At 34.5% G+C, this 18,863-nt stretch overlaps 1 protein-coding gene across 3 annotated transcripts in view; it reads right to left on the bottom strand.

The window, feature by feature from the left end:
• Positions 1–2,369: 2,369 nt before the first annotated feature.
• Positions 2,370–18,863, bottom strand: part of LOC133523709 (collagen alpha-1(XVIII) chain-like) — a 121,947-nt gene continuing 105,453 nt past the window's right edge. For 2 of the 3 annotated variants that reach the window (XM_061859392.1, XM_061859393.1), the window contains 18 exons: positions 18,466–18,588; positions 17,486–17,668; positions 17,172–17,312; positions 15,942–16,041; positions 15,681–15,770; positions 14,704–14,765; positions 14,426–14,623; positions 13,775–13,909; positions 12,571–12,657; positions 11,644–11,878; positions 11,106–11,170; positions 10,375–10,467; positions 9,354–9,521; positions 8,567–8,718; positions 8,166–8,342; positions 7,472–7,612; positions 6,030–6,107; positions 2,371–5,770 (listed from right to left, as the gene is read on the bottom strand). In XM_061859392.1, the coding sequence (XP_061715376.1) occupies positions 5,743–5,770; positions 6,030–6,107; positions 7,472–7,612; positions 8,166–8,342; positions 8,567–8,718; positions 9,354–9,521; positions 10,375–10,467; positions 11,106–11,170; positions 11,644–11,878; positions 12,571–12,657; positions 13,775–13,909; positions 14,426–14,623; positions 14,704–14,765; positions 15,681–15,770; positions 15,942–16,041; positions 17,172–17,312; positions 17,486–17,668; positions 18,466–18,588 (2,256 nt within the window). In that variant the 3' untranslated portion in view covers positions 2,371–5,742. Of the gene's footprint in view, positions 5,771–6,029; positions 6,108–7,471; positions 7,613–8,165; positions 8,343–8,566; positions 8,719–9,353; positions 9,522–10,374; positions 10,468–11,105; positions 11,171–11,643; positions 11,879–12,570; positions 12,658–13,774; positions 13,910–14,425; positions 14,624–14,703; positions 14,766–15,680; positions 15,771–15,941; positions 16,042–17,171; positions 17,313–17,485; positions 17,669–18,465; positions 18,589–18,863 lie in introns of all 3 variants that reach the window. The other variant, XM_061859394.1, reaches the window with a different exon arrangement.

The raw sequence follows: 18,863 nt of genomic DNA, 5'->3' as shown, positions 1-18,863 counted from the left end.
GCAAGAATTATATTTGCACGATATGATAAAAGTTTATCCGAATCAATCGTTAGTGAGATTTGTTAGCAAAACTATTTCAAAACCTGTTTTTGAATAATTATGCCTGACTCGTTTGTTCGCCTAGATGCATACTGTTACAGCAATAGGATAATATTGCACACATAATGTGGCTAATATAAATGATGGAGTGATTCTTCTTCTTCTTTCGTGGCGAGGTTGCCCTAAGCAGTGGATGCCTAGAATGCAGCAGTGCTGACAGCCCTGACCGTCGCGTCCCTCAGGTCAGATTCCGAGCAGGAGTACGGGCACGCGGGGCATGCCAAGAGGTGCGCCATAGATTGCGGTGCTGTGTTCCATGAAAGGAGCCTCCCCGCACGACGCACTTGAAGTTATGGCGATCACTCATTGCTATAGGTTTTACTACCGAGCGTCGAATCCTTTCGACACGATGGTTTCTCCAAGAATGGGGTGATGATATCAAGAAAATCGTAGGAACAGAAGGCCCAAAAAAGCTTTCGACGGCAAGGAATGGAAGAGGCTGGAAGATGCCTATGTGTCAGGACACTTTGGACACTAAGCCGGGAAAACCCATGACCGATGTTTGATTAAATATATTTTTTTCTAGTATATAAAATAATTTTTAGCATGTTTATAATCAGCAACGAAGTCCATAATAATACGTGTTGTTGTATTTTACTTTTAAGTATATTCATATTCATGGTTTATGGTTCTAAATGACCTAATTTAAGACCTAGGGCAAATAAAGAGAATAATAATAACAATGTGCCTAACAAAGGCTGGGCCTGCTCCGCCACTGGTGGCACCCGTGGTTAGGTATTTTATAATATGTTTAAAGTACCTAGATATTTTGCATTGTTTTTATGTTTTTATATTTTATTTTTATATCCTTATTAGGTATAAATCAACTTAACTAACGATGAAAAACTTAACAAAAGTTAAAATTTATCAATGTAAAAATTACACAGTGTCATCCGAGAGAGATGAAAAATAAATAAAAGAATGTGCTTAACATTATTGCCACAATTACAGCGTTCATAATAAAAATCATTATTCAATCCAAATTTCTCATTCCAGCATTTGAGCTAGTGGGGCTCATTTGCAATAAGAGGTCGCAATGACTTTCAACGAGCGGCATAAAGGCCAAGACTTGGCCGTAGTTGCATGCGCTAAGAGCTAGTCCAGACGTTTAATACCTAGTATTGCATAAAAAGTATTTTTCATACTCCGTCGGTGGTTTTAATCGGGAATGCATCACCAACACAAGAAAACCACATAACACTGCTACTTAATACGTAAGTATGTACTAACCAGCAATCTCTTCTTCAGTCGGTCCCTCAATGCTGAGGATCGTAACATCATGTCCTTTTGAGGAAGACCAGATTCCTCCATAGGATTCTATTCCTCGCCAAGCGCATGGCCTCGTGCAGCAATACGGTACTCTAAATTTAATATTGACGTACGAATTTTCAGTTAACTGTCTTGATGATTGTAGTGTTGTGGTCCTGATAGTGAGTGCCTTTGGTTGTCAATGCCATGGCTATTAAACATACACCACGTTAACGGATAGTCTAATGATTTATATAAAACCTGTCATCGTAGTGGATTTTCATTTTTGAATTAAAAGGCCAGCACCGTGTAGATGTAAATTTTCTGGACTTGCAAGCGTTCATAGTTAGTTGTCTACTTATATTAGGCAGTGCACACTTGTTTGCTACCCAAGGTGTAACGAGTAAAGTATGTTTATCATAAGTTACATTTAACATAGGTTAGAGAGGTAGTAGATCTTAATTTAGTGTTTGATCTTAACGAATAAAATCCCTATATAAAAATTCACGAATAAATAGGTTGTAATAACAGATATTTTTGCACAGCACAAGTACTATGAGCAATCGCAGGGCAACCGCGATAACTAGGACATGCACGAGCGCTCTGAAAGTGTTCCTTAGACGCGAATTTAATGAATGACTCACTGAATTTGGTTACAAATCAACTTATTAACGCTAGTGCAAATGTTAGAGATATGCGGCTTTCGACCTGTGGCCTTATTCGCAAATGTATATTTAAATCTTTAATAATCATCTTGAGTCATAGGTCGGTTCAACATGCAAGCAGTATATGTAGAGGTCCTATCGCTCGTAGCGAAACCTTTGCATATTATTTTTTGAGTTATTTTTAACTTAAAGGTTTAGATTTAACACAAGGGCTGAATTCGCCAGGAACTGCTTTTTTTTTAATTTTAGGTAACTTTTGCGTCAATTTCGTATCATAAGGACGCATGTGACAATCACACGTGGGTTTCTGCTATTCTATGAATTATGCAGAAAGTGATACGATTCTACGCTTGAGCATTTTACATTCCAAGTACTTTTTTTACAACAAGCAATAAAAAATTTGGCTTTAAATGGATTTGTAGGACATTTTCATTCTGATATTTAAATTCTCAAGTCCTCATTTCATAAATAACTATACTTTTACCTAAATTGTTAATTGAAAGTACCGAATGTAACTTACTATTAAAGAAGTAGGTATTCAACTTTCGTCCAATGTCATCCAATCCAATGCCATTACCTGCCTACATACCTGCATCTGCTTCCTTGATGGCTTTCTAAGCCTACAAAGTCTATGTATAGTTACGAATAATTAAACCCTACCTACATGCATCGGCTCTACGACTACTAAAAGATTATTTATATTATTTGCTGTATTATACAGGAACAAGGTTCTCTTTATAGTGTAAACATAGTCATTGACGTCGACTCCCGACTATACACGGCTCCATAAAGTTAAAATTTCCATTGTCATCCTGCATTTAGAAAAAACGCTTTTTGTGGCGTCTGAGTTACAAAGCGGACGTCGGTCTTATTCTGTGGGGAAATTTAATATACCACTGTGTCGCAATGAAAATAAATGTGTTTAATAATTTGAGGATTATTAAAAAGGGTTGCAGGTTAATAAGTGTCCGTATAAGTGGTCAAGGGCACAATTAAGGACTGGGATACTGAATATAAGCATAACATAAACTTTAGTACTTTAATTAACAGACAATTTTTTAAAGGAGCGGTCATTGTGAGTACTTAATGTTAAAAATATATAAAACAAGGAAAAAATAATTTACTTGAAACAACACAATCTTGCAACTATCAGAAATGTCATGATCCGTATGCCCAAAAAGAATACTAGGCTCGTAGTACGCAACGAGGCTGATTTTCAGTGCATCCTATATACAATAGGTACCATATCCTTGAACTCGTCGAGTTATCTTCGTGCATGATACTGATTACATATTTATTTGTAATGACAAAAATAGAGGGTTGTAGGGGAAGAAAAAACGTACTTTAAAATCAATAAACAAATTTATTACTATTTCATTTTACTTTTAATTCTTAGTTTTAAAAGTAAAGCTAATTTTTTTTTTGTATGGCACAAGGAAAATAAACAAAAAGTTAAACGTAAATATACCGAAATAATGTGACTTATTCGTAACTAAATTGTATACTACGAATTGAATTCATCACTCTGGATCAAGAATGTCAAATACAAAGTATAAACCGATAGACTACAGAACTGTTTTGAAATAATTTATAAAAAAAAAACTTTATATTTTGATATTATGTGTCGCAGGGATTTAGGCACAGATGTGTCTGCGGATAGATCACTGTTACATAAATCTGTGACTCATTACAATCATACATTGCCAGATTTGTACACCAGACACATTTTTCTGGGATGATCTGACGGACACATTTGTACTAACATCCCTAGTTATTAATTTAGGCTTGGTTATAATTTTATATTCAAAATACTGCATAGGTATGATCCGTGCGACTCTTATTGTTGTAGCACATGCTGTGGCTGTCATAACATAAAGGTACTATACTTATAAAATTAAGACAGTCGATGAAGTTCCGTTATGGATTAAACTCTAACCTCGTGCCGCCCCCCAAAAAATATTGCTAGGGAAGTTTGAATCTAGTTGTGTTTTTAATTGGGTTGAATTTCATTTGTTTAAAATTTTATGAGACAAAAGAAATGCTACTTTCATTTATGTACTTAAGTTGAAATTTCATTGAAACAGAGTGTATAATTAATTGTACATTGGCGTCACGATACTAGGGATTCATTATATAACTTTGTAAAAATTGTAAACCATACTCAATTTTCAAGCAAAATACCTTTTTATTGAAAATTTTGCCTAAAAATATCACATAAAATAGTAAAAAAGAATCATTACTTTAAAAGATAATTGTAATATTTACAAAGGTAGACTATGTACAATTGTACAATTGGTACGTAAATCGGCAGGACAAATAAATAAATAAAATATTTGGACAAACTATTACACAAAAAAATTTACCCAAATATTTGGTTTAATTAGCTTAAATATAAATGCTAATCTACGAGTATTTTAATTCTTTTATTTCTATAAGACCTAAAAATTACTTCTATATAATCATTAGTTTTTGAATGAATTAACAACAAACGAGTATTCATTAAAACGAGTTATTGTAAATAAGTACACGAAATAAGAAATTATACTGTTATTTGTCTGTCTTTACAAGTTCTAATTTCACATAATCTTATCAAACATTACCCTTGTCACAATCCTTTATATTTCGGTGTCATTAAGAAAATGCAATGATTTATCTAGGTATCTGCATCTTCAGTTATTCAATTTTTTTAGACGAAGGGCTATAATATTTTATACGAATTTACTTTATTTTTCCACATTTTTTCAATAGAACATTTTGGCGCAGACGTGGGACTTGTGACGTCAGTTTTATTATGGGGCGTTTTTACTCATTTATTTTCGCAATATGTATTTTTTAGGGGTCATTCAAACTCAGACATTTCAATCTCACGGGAAGTAGAATCAATTGACGTCTTCCCAAAAATTTATACATGTAGCTAATTGTTTTAAATTAAATTAAATTAAATATCATTTATTTTCAGGCAACTATGGCCCATATATACATACCTTACAGACTAACATACATACAATAATAAAAATCTTAAAATATCTTAGTGACTATCGTTGACGTCCTACTAACGTTAGTCACTTATTACCCACCGATATATGGGATAGATTATTTTTTTCTGCTTATCCTCAAATGTTTCGCTTTCGGCGAGTGTGCAAAAACTCGGGAAAACAATTTTTTGCCTAAATTCCATCGTAATTGATGGAGCTAGTTTCGAGATTTAGAAAATGTTAGTTTTTTTAGTTAATTAAAGTGGTTAATTCAAAAGTTGAATTGGTATTTTTGACAGTATTAAACGAATAACAAACTTTAGTCCAGTTTGTAGTCAACATTCATTCGCTGTTAATGTTACCTATACCTACCTACAAGAAGAAATACTAGGTACTTCATACAACACACTTAGCCTTTTGTGTTCGAATTATTTGCCTTAAATAAAACGATGTAAATATGAAACACACAACGCCACATTAGAACTCTAAAACTATCTATTTGATATTATATTAATCATAAAATACTCACAGTGGTAGTAATATCAAATCAAATCGACATTTTTTACGTTCATATGCTCTGATATTTATCTGTCTTTGCGCTATCAGAGTTCAGCGCTCGTATGCCTAAAGTGGATCCGCGTACGTGGAAACTATTTGAAAAAAAAAAACAATCGCGCCATACGAGAGGTTAACCACACCTGAGGTTCAGTAGTGATTCTCAAACTAAGTTTTGAAGGCACTTAAATTAAAAATGGTCACGTTAACCTTCTTCGTCTTCTGGCTCTGCAACAAAAAAACTTTTATTAATAAGGATCATAAACAATTTTTATGATAGAGTTATATACAAACAAAACTTGCCTTGTAATTTGAAACAAAAAAACAGATTAGAGTGCCACAAAAATAAAATTGGGGCAAGAACTTTGTTTAGGTTTAGGGTTTTCAATGTAAAATATACCTGATGGCGACACTTAATACTTTGGCACGTGATAGTAATATAAATGTATTTTTATATATGTATATTAAATTGATGTTCAATACTTACGGTATATGCCTTTGTCTTCTAGGCATGTTTGGTATTACTTCTACACACAACACGATGAATTTGCTGTTGCACGGATGCCTGAAATTACAATGATATTAAATAAGTTCTCCCCCCGCCACCTGGCTGACTACAGTCCAGAGAGATCTGAAGGAGACCGAGATGGACGCAGCAACAACGCAGGATAGAGAAAAATGGAAAAGACAGACAAGGAGAGCTGACCCCAGATGATGGGAAGAAGCTTCGGAGAAGGTTAAATAAGTTCTTCGAGTATGCTTATATTTTTTAATTAGGATTCGTTACTGCCCGCTACGTTGTTAATAGCAGAACTAAGCCTTAGGGTCCGAGCAAGAAATTTGTAATAATTAAAATTCAAAAAAGCGTATGATACGAATAATATATTGTCTAAGAAAAATGTTTACAGTTGCTATAGAAACAAATAAATGTATGAATTACTAGACTTGAATCGACCGGGATATAAACCGTGATATTCCGACCGGGTGACCGTGACCGTGAAAAGTAATCCGGTCGATTTAAGTCTAGTGTAACTAGCTGTGAATCATTCAAAACTGTTAAATGTATGAATGTATGTTGCTATAAAAAATCCATTCTGTAACAACTTTGTCCGCGTAAATATTTTTCAGGGGTCTCTATTGTTTCCCATGATGCATTCTTTGTCCGCATTTTCGTTAGCCATAATTTGGTTTTTCTCAGAAACGCGTAACTATACAGGATTGCCATAAAACAAACCTAACCTAACCTGTCTATAGGATAACTTAAGGAAACTCCTGAAAAGTTAACGGGGTCAGAGTTATGACTAATGATAATATGACTATCATTACATTATGACTTTCAATAATAATGTCAAACATAGGGATCCGGTTTTTCAGTCTAGTTCCCTTCTCCCGTTAGTATCCCTATAACGACCTGTACTGACTTTTATCTCCTATTTTATAACACCAGCCTTACGATATGACTCCTGGCATATAAGAGGTCATTAGTAGGCTACATTTCACCCAAAGCAGTTTTTGCGTGGTTGGGGAAAAATATCTCTTGTATTGTGGGTACTTAGACAACGATGTATAAAATGTAAAAATACTTAAATACATAGACAAACAAATAATCATGCTCATCACACAAACGAATGCCCTAACCAGGATTTGAACCCGGAACCATCGGCTTCATAGGCAGGGCAATTACTCGCTACGCCAGACAGGTCGTCTAACTACTTACTTACTAACGGACATAGATATACTACGAGTATATACATAGATAGGTACATTATGATTATAAACTTCTACTTGTAGTGTACTGTAGTACTGTCATATACAAATATAATATCACGAAGAGGAGGCGAATGCTATCCACTAACTTAAATGTTAATCAAGCTAAGAGCTGAATATTTTTCAGCAATGATTATATAATAATGAGTATTTTATACTTACAATTCTCTCTCCAGCAACCTATTTTTGGCAAGCGTTGACGCAGTCCCAAAATTTTTAGGGCTCTCGCTACTCCAGTCTTGGCAGTTGGCCTTCTGGCCCACATCTAGTGTGTTAGATCCATGCCATAATTTATGTTCAGGCCTAAAACATACAAACATTATTGAAAATGTAATCCCAACGACAAATGCCATGTTATAATTTTTTATTATTAAGTTTGTCTGGAAGAGATCGCTATTTAGTGCCTGTTATATCTTCTTTTAGCTGTATCTTTTATTATTTATCTATACAAATTGACCATAGACCATCTACAGAAGAATACACCTGTTGATAATTATAGGCAGTAGTAGGAAAACACTTTATTACAAAAACAAGTACAGTACAGTCGGAGAGAATATAATGAATGTGTATAAAATTCCTTGAAGATGAATGTGGACATGAACATATGGGGGACTGTTTTCCTCCTTGGATAAATTCTGACATTATGGAAAATATTTTTAACTATTTGATGTCTATTGAACATGACCATGCGTCGGTTGTTGTTTTCTTCGATTATTTAATTATAAACGAGTTAGAAAAAAATAACTAATTGGGAACTAATTTTGAAAGCTTCTAACTTTAACACTAAAATCATAATATTTACAGCTAGGTACATAAAAAAAAATTAGATCCTTTTTTTTCTACAAATTACACTTACCAGTTTGGGTCAATAAATATACTCTTTCCATTGAACCCAAATATGTTTGCAGTCGGAGGAATGTGACCCAGGTCATAAAACATGTCTTGCCACGTGTTAAACAACATGTCTCCAAACAAGTTTCCTACAGGTAGTTCATGGTATTTTTTATCTACAAGATTCTCTAAGCCACCATCCCTGAAAGAAAGTAAATATATTCTGAACATTAAGAGGCAAAATAAATATTTAACTAAAGTTGCATAATGCAATCCAACTGTTCGGACCGAGGTGCGTAAACGGGCCAACTGATTACCAGTTCACAGGACGATATCAACCTGTCAGTTATTCGCAAAAGCTGACAGGCCGATATCGTCCGGCGAAGTGCTAATCAGTGGGCCCCTTAAGTTTCTATTTATCCTTACCTATAATCGAGTAAAGGTTCAAAGTGACCGCTAATATTGTGTCTTTGGGCCTGCCTTCTGCAGTCATTTGCTATCGCGTAGAAACTAAAACTTGAATTCGTCTCACTTAACATTCTACCCGTGTATGGGCTGTTTAACGCTATTAGACGAATCTGAAATGAAATCAGTTTATAATTAGTAGGTACTAAAATTCAATAATAGTTTTGAATGATTCACCGTTAGTTTCACTACACTTAAATCGACCGGGATAAAAACCGTGATTTGATTACCTTTTATATTGTTTTTATTGAGCACCCGAAATTTGACGTAGTTACGTGCACAACACACCCATCCTTTGACATCCACCCGCTGTCTCCAGTTACCCGTCAACAAGATGCATATAACTGTCACGGTTTATATCCCGGTCGATTTAAGTGTACTAAAATTTAATGACAAATATAAGAGACTTTCAAGTGATGATCTAATGATATATATTTCCAGGGTCTAGAGAGTAGTAGAGAACATTGACAAACCCTTTACAATGCCATGAGAATCGACATTGTCGTAGTTGGTGCTAAATATAATTTTTACATGTTAGTTACTTAATTGCGTATTAAAATTGTTAAAACCAAGAAAGTCCAGTTTTACTTTTAAAGGTTATAAGTAACATACCATAACAGTCATTAATCACATAGGTACATAACATGGCACTCCGGGAGCGCGTTATTGTATGGTAGTTGTCTCAAAATATCGAATGTTACCATTATATTTTTACAAATGTTTTGCCCATTGTAAGTATCATACTAACGTAATTTGTCTTTAAACGCCGTGGTGGTCGAGGTCTCACCCTCGGAGGTCTGTCGGTGCTTGCGACAACGTTGTTTGCCCTTGGGGACCGCGTCGTTACTGGTGCAGGGTCATGCCACGGTGGTCGAGTGGTCGTTGATGAGGACTGGACGTTCCATATGGAACCCATCTGGAAAATAGGAAAAATAAATATTTGTAAAACAAATGATGCTGAATATCAAGGAAACTCCTTTGTAATTATATTGCCTTTCTTGCGTTAATTTTTGTTACTACCAAAACAACTTTAAGTAAACGTTATAAGTTGAAACTGAAATAATTTTGGTTAATTGTTACATTTTTTTCATTAAATATTATAAGTTTATATCAAATAAGAACCTCTCATGTATAAACATAAAACTAACTAAATAAAAATTAATGAATAAAATATTATGTATTGAACTATTAAGTACACGCACAAACCAATATTACCTACTTGGTATAACTATTAACTTTACCAGGAGAGCGCGACTATATAGTCTTGTTATGAAATAAATTATGGATCTGTCAGCTTTCTAGTTCAAGAAAACTTGAATCCCAATAGGACAAAAAATACATATCTTCGTAGCTTAGAATATCTCATTATTATAACCCAAATCACCAAAATTATTATAATTACTTATGTTAAAAAATAAAAAGATAAATTTTAATATCGTTGAGTTTCATTATTTTAAACGGAACTCAATTACTCTACTCATCGACCGAATCTATTCGGATCGTGTCAAATCGTTTCAGTCGTGTCAAATTTTTAAGGTAGTTTTCCTTAAAAATATAACTATCACCAATAGAATCGATTATATAGCCTTTGCGGATTTAATCGAAAATCGTAAATAATCGCAGATTTTAAATCAGCAGTTAAACGTTGCTTCTTTCTAAAAAGAAATGTTAATAAAGTGCCTTGAGCGCTCATTAGGGATTCTCATAATCATAACGCAACATTGAATTAACAAAAGAAACATTCTTATTGAAGAAACGAAAAAATATACCCGGACATATTGCCACCCATTTTGGACCCGTAAAAGAAGAATTTCCTCTTGTAAGACGAAGGCTAAGGTTCCTAGAGGCGTGCTTTCGGTTCTCTGTAACAAAGATATATTAAACTTTAGTCTGTTTTTTATCAATTATTAATTTAATTATTTTAATTACATGCTAAGAGACAATATGAGGTATTACTGCAATGTTCTGCCGCCAGAGTACAGCACTAGCACCTATCGCAAACCATAGAGTATCTTATACATACTGTGTCTTAATCTGTTTTTTGACAAGTCTTTACAGATAATAAAATATGACATTGATGCATCAAGACGGTTTGTTTACAAAGGGCGTACCGGAAAACGTGAAAATCGAAATTTAGTAATCTGCCTCTTTATCGCTCGAATATGCAAGAGTAATAGAGAGGTTAGATAACGATTTTCGATTTTCTTGTTTCGCGGTCTGATTTTGATGGATTGTGGTAGTGGCGCCCCCTACGCAGAATTTCGCGTAATATCCCTATCCCTATTGGCTCTCCTCCTTATATCAGTTAATGTTTACTATATTTACTTGTAGGGATTTCAAATATTAAAAAAGAGCTAGAGAATAAAACTGAGCTGCCTTTTGCTCTGTTGCCAATGTACAAGGACAAGGGAGCCTATTGTATTGCTGGTGACCTAACGTCCTTGTAAATCCTTCATAACTATTATGTAATCTTTTGGTTGACAGAATTACAATGACTTACTTTTATTAATGCTGTCCGGCTTTTGTAGACCACTGTGGAAGCTGTGTAGAAGTCATCTTCTCCGACTGAAAAATATATTATACGAAAATACATATACTATATGCATGGGCCCATAACCTCAAATGAAACGAATAGCTGTTGCAATGAGACTGATTTTATTTTGTTTTAATGTCACAGACAATGACATGTACGGTTTACATATCGTGTATAACAGATGGCGCTAGTAGTAATTCACTTAGATTATTTAGATACATATTTTAACAAATACATATATATACTTGTATCAAGCCATTGATCGACCGTATAGATAACCTGAAATAATTCTGAAAGATAAAAAAAAACAATTCTAAAAACCATTTTCATTTAAAATCCAGCTTCTCATACACTGAGAAAATTAAGTTGGTTTTTAAAATTTAACTTAATTAAGATAAAATAAATGGCTTCCATGATAATTCCGGGCTCATTTTAATGAAACATAGTCTGTGGGTCATCATTTTATTTGATGGAATGAATAACTAACAACAAATATTTTACTCACTGTCATAGTAAATAGAATTTAGTGCTTCCGCTGGTCCACTTAATGGTCCAGTTATAGTCAACCCAGGGGACCCGGGTAGGCCAGGTTCGCCAGGAGGGCCGGGAGGTCCAGGTGGACCAGAAGGTCCAACAGGTCCAGGAATAGCCGTGTGATTGGAGGTAGCGCCCGAGGGTCCAGGAGGACCAATTGGTCCCGTGGGCCCAATCTGACCTCTTTCACCTTTTTCGCCTTTCAGCTAGGAACACAGTTCAATTTGTATTTTATGGACATTTTGTATTTAAACGACCGGTCTGGCCTAGTGGGTAGTGACCCTACTTATGAAGCCGATGGTCCTGGGTTCAAATCCCGGTAAGGGCATTTATTTATGTAATGAGCACAGATATTTTCTATTTATAAAAGTATTATTATATTATATATATCGTTGTCTGAGTACCCACAACACAAGCCTTCTTGAGCTTATCGTGGGAACCGGGTACGGCCTTGAACTACGTCTAAAAGAGAGGTATGAGCATTGTGAAACTCATCTCGCTTTGTGTGAAGCCCAACTGGAGAAATACCTCCACCTTACAGAAAACCACAGCCAAATAACACTAGACCCTACTCATAGTGTTGTGTTCCTACCGGTGAGTAAGGTTGCCAGAGCTCAACAAGGGTGCGGAGTGTTAGGTTCGGCAACGCGCATGTAACTCCTCTGGAGTTACAGATGTACATAGGCTACTCTCAGGCGGGCTGTATGCTTCTTTGCCACCAACGTAGTATAAAAAAAAACTTAGTCAATCTGTGTAAGAATGTCGCATAATATTTATTATTTATTTACTTATAATAGATAAGTATTAGGCACGGGTAAGTAGCAAGTGAGCCAACATTTATTTCTTAAACAATTTAACCCTACCTAACACAAAGTCATGTAAAAAAACAATATCTTACCAATGCCAAGTCAATGGGTTGAGCTCTTTCCCCTTTCTCTCCCTTTTCTCCGGTCGACCCTTTTTTACCTTCAACGCCTTTGTGTCCCTAATAGAAAGTAAGTAAATCAAGTTAACAGTACATCAATATAAATCTATTGTACTACATATAATATTACTTCAAAGGAAAAATAATATTATTACGTAAACTCAGATTGTATTTAGTTTCAACTGTCTTTTTTTATGTTTAATGTTATTTATAAATGCACTACAAGCATCAATCGTATGGTTTTTATCTGTCATGTTGACTTATGTCGGTATTTGTAAGAAAGGGATAAAAGAAAAATTAACGAATTGAAATGAATATAGATGAAAGGTAACCTTTTATGGTGTTAATGGTAATATTTGACGATTTATTTTATTATCAAAATTTAAGTCTACGTATACTTATTGTAGTTGATGAATATAGATGAAAGGTAACCTTTTATAAAGATAATGGTAATATTTGACGACTTATTTTATTATCAAAATTGAAGTCTTAAGTATACTTATTCTTAAGCAAGCAACCGTATTCGTGGCACCATCATCAGTACTCTTGATCATACCCTCTTGTTATTATACGAGAAGCACATTTATGACTATATATGTATTCTTTTTTAGGGTTCTGTAGCCAAATGGCAAAAAACGGAACCCTTATAGATTCGTCATGTCCGTCTGTCTGTCTGTTTATGTCACAGCCACTTTTTTCCGAAACTATAAGAGCTATACTGTTCAAACTTGGTAAGTAGATGTATTCCATGAACCGCATTAAGATTTTCACACAAAACTATTTTATAAAAAAAAAACAATAAATTTTGGGGGTTCCCCATACTTAGAACTGAAACTCAAAAAATCTTTTTTCATCAAACCAATACGTGTGGGATATCTATGGATAGGTCTTCAAAAATGATATTGAGGTTTATAATATCATTTTTTTCTAAACTGAATAGTTTACGCGAGAGACACTTCCAAAGTGGTAAAATGTGTGTAACTTCTAAAATAACAGGATGATATAACTAAAAAAATATATGATATACATTACCATGCAAACTTCTACCGCTAAATTGGTTTTAATGAGATCTAGTAAGTATTTTTTTTTAATACGTCATAAATGGTACGGAACCCTTTATGGGCGAGTCCGACTCGCACTTGGCCGCTTTTTTATATAATACAGACTGGATACTTACTATAGGTCCCGGAGGTCCACTATTTCCTTTATCTCCTTTAGTTCCATTTTCTCCCGGCGTACCTTGTTCGCCTTTAGGGCCAGGATCTCCTTTTGGGCCCGCCTTTCCAGGATGACCATGCGATCCTTTATCGCCCTAAAATATTAATACAAAAATATAAGAAATAAAACAAGTTGCGTAATTATTAATAACGATTTAGTAACCGGTGATCATTATGATAGGTAGATAGATAGCTAGTTTTATGAAATGCTTGGCTAACATCCTATTCTCATTATTTAAGTTTATTTCATTTGTGAATTTGAGAATTTTATGTTCGTTTCTAATAAAATATTAAGTTTATCACTAACTTATGTTGAAATTCTTTGTAAATAAAACATGCTGTGTACAAAATATGTTTTTGATCTCATGCTAGTTCATAAGTCATAAATGTCATAATATACATAATGTATGTTTTCATGATATTGTCATAAAATAAAATAGAAGATTATTTCGTGATTAATAAAATTACGACTAATATGTAATTATTGACAGATAAATATACAAATTACAAGCAAAATAACGAATTTTATTAAATTAAATTGTCATATGAAAATGTCAGGCAATGGAAGACCTATCGATTGCGATTAATTAAATTTCCATTGAAATAATCACCTTAGTTAACGTAATGGCAGCAGCAGGAGTGTTTCCGGGTGGTCCAGGTTCTCCACGTTCTCCTTTATGACCTCTTGGTCCAGGTGGTCCATGCTCCCCTTTTGGTCCTTGTGGGCCTTGCTCTCCCGGTGTTCCGTCTCGGCCATCTTTACCGTCGTTTCCCGGTAGTCCATTTGTCCCATCATCCCCTCTGTCACCCTGAAATAATGCCAAAAAGGTATTTTTTTAAAGTTAATAATATTATTTGTTATATAATTCTTCTCCACACAAAATATCACCTTGACGCCATAATCTCCTTTCTCTCCCTTTGGTCCTCTCAATAAATCAGCAATTTCAGCCTCTGAAAATAAAAATGCATTATAGACACCTAAAATAAAATAATACCAAATTACGTAGAATCATGCTAAAAATATAGGATAAAAGAAAATAATGCTATTAAGATAAAAAAGGGCCTCGTTGAGCTGCTTCCAACCGAAAAATTATACAACTACTTATTTCTACATCTAGTCAGAAGATCAATATTCAATCTGCCTCTTTCTAACCCTACATGATCCGTAAAGGACGCAGCTACATCAAAGCTATGGATGTTCGTTCATTAAGTAATGCCAATTCGACAGGTCAGAGGGATGGAATCATTGTGGGCAAATAAAAGAAAAAATGAAGGGAAATCAATCGGCTAACATTATTTCGTGTACGTGATCTGGTTTGATTGATAGAGAGAAATAAATGTGTAGTTACTCCATTTGTAGAGTTCGTAATATAAAGCCTGTTCGAATTTTGTGATTCTTTTATTTACCTACTTCTGGTTTTTTTTTTTTACTTAGGATAAAATCTATCAACTGAATAAAATAGTTGTATAAGTTATTTCTTTAATCTAATCACATGATCTTTGAACTAAGTGCTACATCTTTCACACCCGATAAATATTTTAACTGTACCAATTTTGCCTAAAGCATCCGTATTTTTATATTTTCCCTCAGAATCTTATTAAGAACATCACTCGACAAACTGTCGTAAATAACACATTATTATTAATAATATTGTGTTCTATGTAGATTTCCAGAGGATTTAAATTTAATCTAATTCAATAAAGACTGCTCAGTACTCATCCCTCACATCTGATATAAAGTATCGGAAAAGCTAAAAAATGTAAGTTTGTGGTTGGTTCAGTAGTCGATTTAAAGCTTTGTACTTTAGATTTAAGTAAATTAGTAAGGGTTGCGATATAGTAGGTACGTGGTATGTAAACACTTACTCTCTGTAGGATCTATTTCATCTGATAACAATGATGTTAATTTAGCTGGCATGCCAGCCAAACCGGGCGGACCAATGATGCCAGTATCGCCTGTAATAAATAAATGATTTTATTATTAGGTATTGTTTCAAATTCAATATCTTAAGTAAAAGCATAACGAAAAGATATAAAAAATAAGCATAAAAAAAAATATATATTTTTTTTTTTTTGAGACCATACTTGAATACTCGATCATAAAAAACTTATTATAACGTGTCTAACCTTTTTGTCCTTTATGACCGGGTAGCCCGTCACTTCCAGGCATACCTGGAGCCCCGTCTCTTCCATCTTCTCTTGGTTCTCCTCTTTCTCCCTTTGTTCCCTTTGAAATAAATAAATATTATGGGACAAGGACAATCTTACACACATCGACCTAGCCCCAAACTTGTACTATGGGTTTTAGGCGACGATATACACACGTATAATAGATAAATGCATACTTATTTAGCTACAGAGAAAACACCCATGACTCAGGAACACATCTGTGTTCATCACACAAATAAATACCCTTACCAGGATTCGAACCCGGGACCATTGGCAAATTTTAGCACTAGGCCAGCAGACCAGTCCGATCTGGTCCAGCCCTGTCCGGTCGAACCGGTAGGATGGAAGGAATGAAAAGTATATAAACGGTTAAAAAGGTAAATTGATATGCAATAAATGATTACATCAAAGAAGTAATCTTCATCAAGAATACAATATTCCTTCGATTGGGTGAGCTCTAAGCTAATTTGATTGACCGTAGTTTTAGCGAAGGTCTTCATTTTCGTATGGCCGGACGTTCTCCTCTTCATGTCACAATTCTTAATCGATTCTAGTGACTTTGTGACCAGATTGGCATAAAGGTCTTTAGCAGCTTTTACCTTACACTAGCTACTAAAACATGATAAACACAGAATAGGCCTCAATATTTGACCTTTGACTTTTTTGTTTAGAATTTATAGCTTCGAGTATGCAAACACACAACTATGTCACTATTCCCGCCTTTTTACTTGTAATGACATCTTTGTTACTTATAAAATAATCTGTTTTCTCTGTTTATATATAAACAGATTAAATATTTTTTACCTTGGTTACAAGGTATCTTTAGTGCGGCATTAAAATGTGCTTTATGTTGATATACCATTAAAAAAACTCACAAATAAAAAACTGGGGATACAAAAACCTGCAGTAAAAAGTAGAATGTCCCCATAATGTTTAAATAAATAACACTACATTATTTTTACCAAATAATAATGTTTCATCAAACCATAATAAACAACTTCACCGGTATCTGAATAACGGTCCATAATAACATGACGAGATCATTTAAATTTACCTTGTTCCAATACAATACCAAATATAAGAACGTTACAGATATAATATTTATACGTTTTATTGTAAAGAAGTCGTTTAAGAATTAAACGCACGATTACAATATTGTTAAATAAAAATAATATAATATCATGTTACCTGATCACCTTTGTCTCCTTTGATTCCAGTTTCTCCTTTTGCGCCCCTTTCTCCTTCCGGTCCTCTAGGACCAGGGGGACCAATTGGTCCAGGTGGTCCTCTTTCACCCGGTACGGCTACTTCTTTTTTTTCTTCTGTTCCCTGTCAAGAGGTGTTCTAAGATTTAATGTTTCTAAAAATGTAGTAACTTACTTACTCGTACTGCACAAAAAACGATCTGTAAATATTATGAAAAAAAAATCTAAGACAATTTTATCTTTTCTAAGTGATTATTACGTATTTACGTGTTTAAATTAAACCACACAATGTATCACCTTCATCACAGTACAAACTCCAGGGGATCCCTGCGGCCCGGGTGGCCCAACTGGTCCCGGTTCCCCTGCCTTGCCTGGTTCACCATCGCGTCCTGGAAGTCCGGTTCTACCTGGACTGCCATCTTCTCCTCTTGGCCCGATGTGTCCAGTGTACCCTCTTGGTCCAGGCTCACCTGGTGCACCCTAGAATTCCAACGGAGTATTTATTTTTCATCAAAATTAATCGTCCTATGCTTACGCATTGACGGCGTAGCATGTCTTATTCTTCCATTCCCCTCTGTCGATATTGCCCGTCATCTCATCATTTACCTACTTATTTACTTTCTTTCTATAATATCTCTCATCCATACCTACCATCTTCTCTTACCTTTTCTTGCGTTTTCGTCAAAATTTATAATAAAATGAATATGTACATTTTAAATTGGTGCACGTTTCAATTAAGTACAAATGTCGTCAATAATCCTTTACCGTCGTATTTTGACGGAAACGCATGAACGTGTTATGCTATTTCAGTCCGTCTCAGTACAAAAAGTACTGAGGTTGCATTAGTCAACCTATCTATTATACATATATTTATAAAACGTTCGTATTTGTCATACTACTCCAGCAGCATCACAAATACGAAAATTTCCAAAAGAAAATCGATGGCAAAGGATTGTTCACTTCATCTGTAAGTATATTTGAATGAAGATGAAGTGAACAATGCTTTGCCATCGATTTTCTTTTCTATTTTTTTATACAAATATATATATAAATATATTTATTTCTACAAATGTTAACTGCACTGCGTATTATTTCACAAATGTCTTAGCAGTACCTGGTCATTTATGAGGACACTATCTTTTACATGACTTGCAACTTAAGTTTTATGATTTATGACGATTGATGACTTTTGGCATTGAATTACTCAATAAACAAATACTACCATTAGGTTTGGTATACAATACCTTAAAAATAAGTAAATGATAAAGCTTTCTTACCCGTGGGCCAGCTAGTCCAGTTTCACCTTGGTCGCCCTGTGGCCCCGGACTTCCTGGCGGTCCTCTCATCTCGGGCATGGACGCAAGCAAGCTTGATATGGTCGACTCAGAGCATTCACATTTCTGCAAGTATTTCGTTTATTTTTTTAATATTATAAGACAATTATACACAAACCAACCTAGTCCCATAGTAAGCTTAATAAGTCTTGTGTAACACAGTTCGCACGGGATCTGGTAGCTGCCCTCCCCGACCCAAAAAGATAATCCACCCTGTAGGTATAATTAATTATATACATACAACAATTGTTATCATACTTCTTAAAGTTGACAACAAATATTAATATTTGGTTAAGTCCGACCAGAAATATATGATCATTGTCAAGAGGGTGCTGTTATTC

The sequence above is a fragment of the Cydia pomonella genome, chromosome 12 (assembly GCF_033807575.1).
Source record: "Cydia pomonella isolate Wapato2018A chromosome 12, ilCydPomo1, whole genome shotgun sequence".
NCBI classification, from domain to species: Eukaryota; Metazoa; Arthropoda; class Insecta; order Lepidoptera; family Tortricidae; genus Cydia; species Cydia pomonella.
Note: the sequence above shows the minus strand (reverse complement) of the source record. Positions and strands in the feature narration are given on the sequence as shown.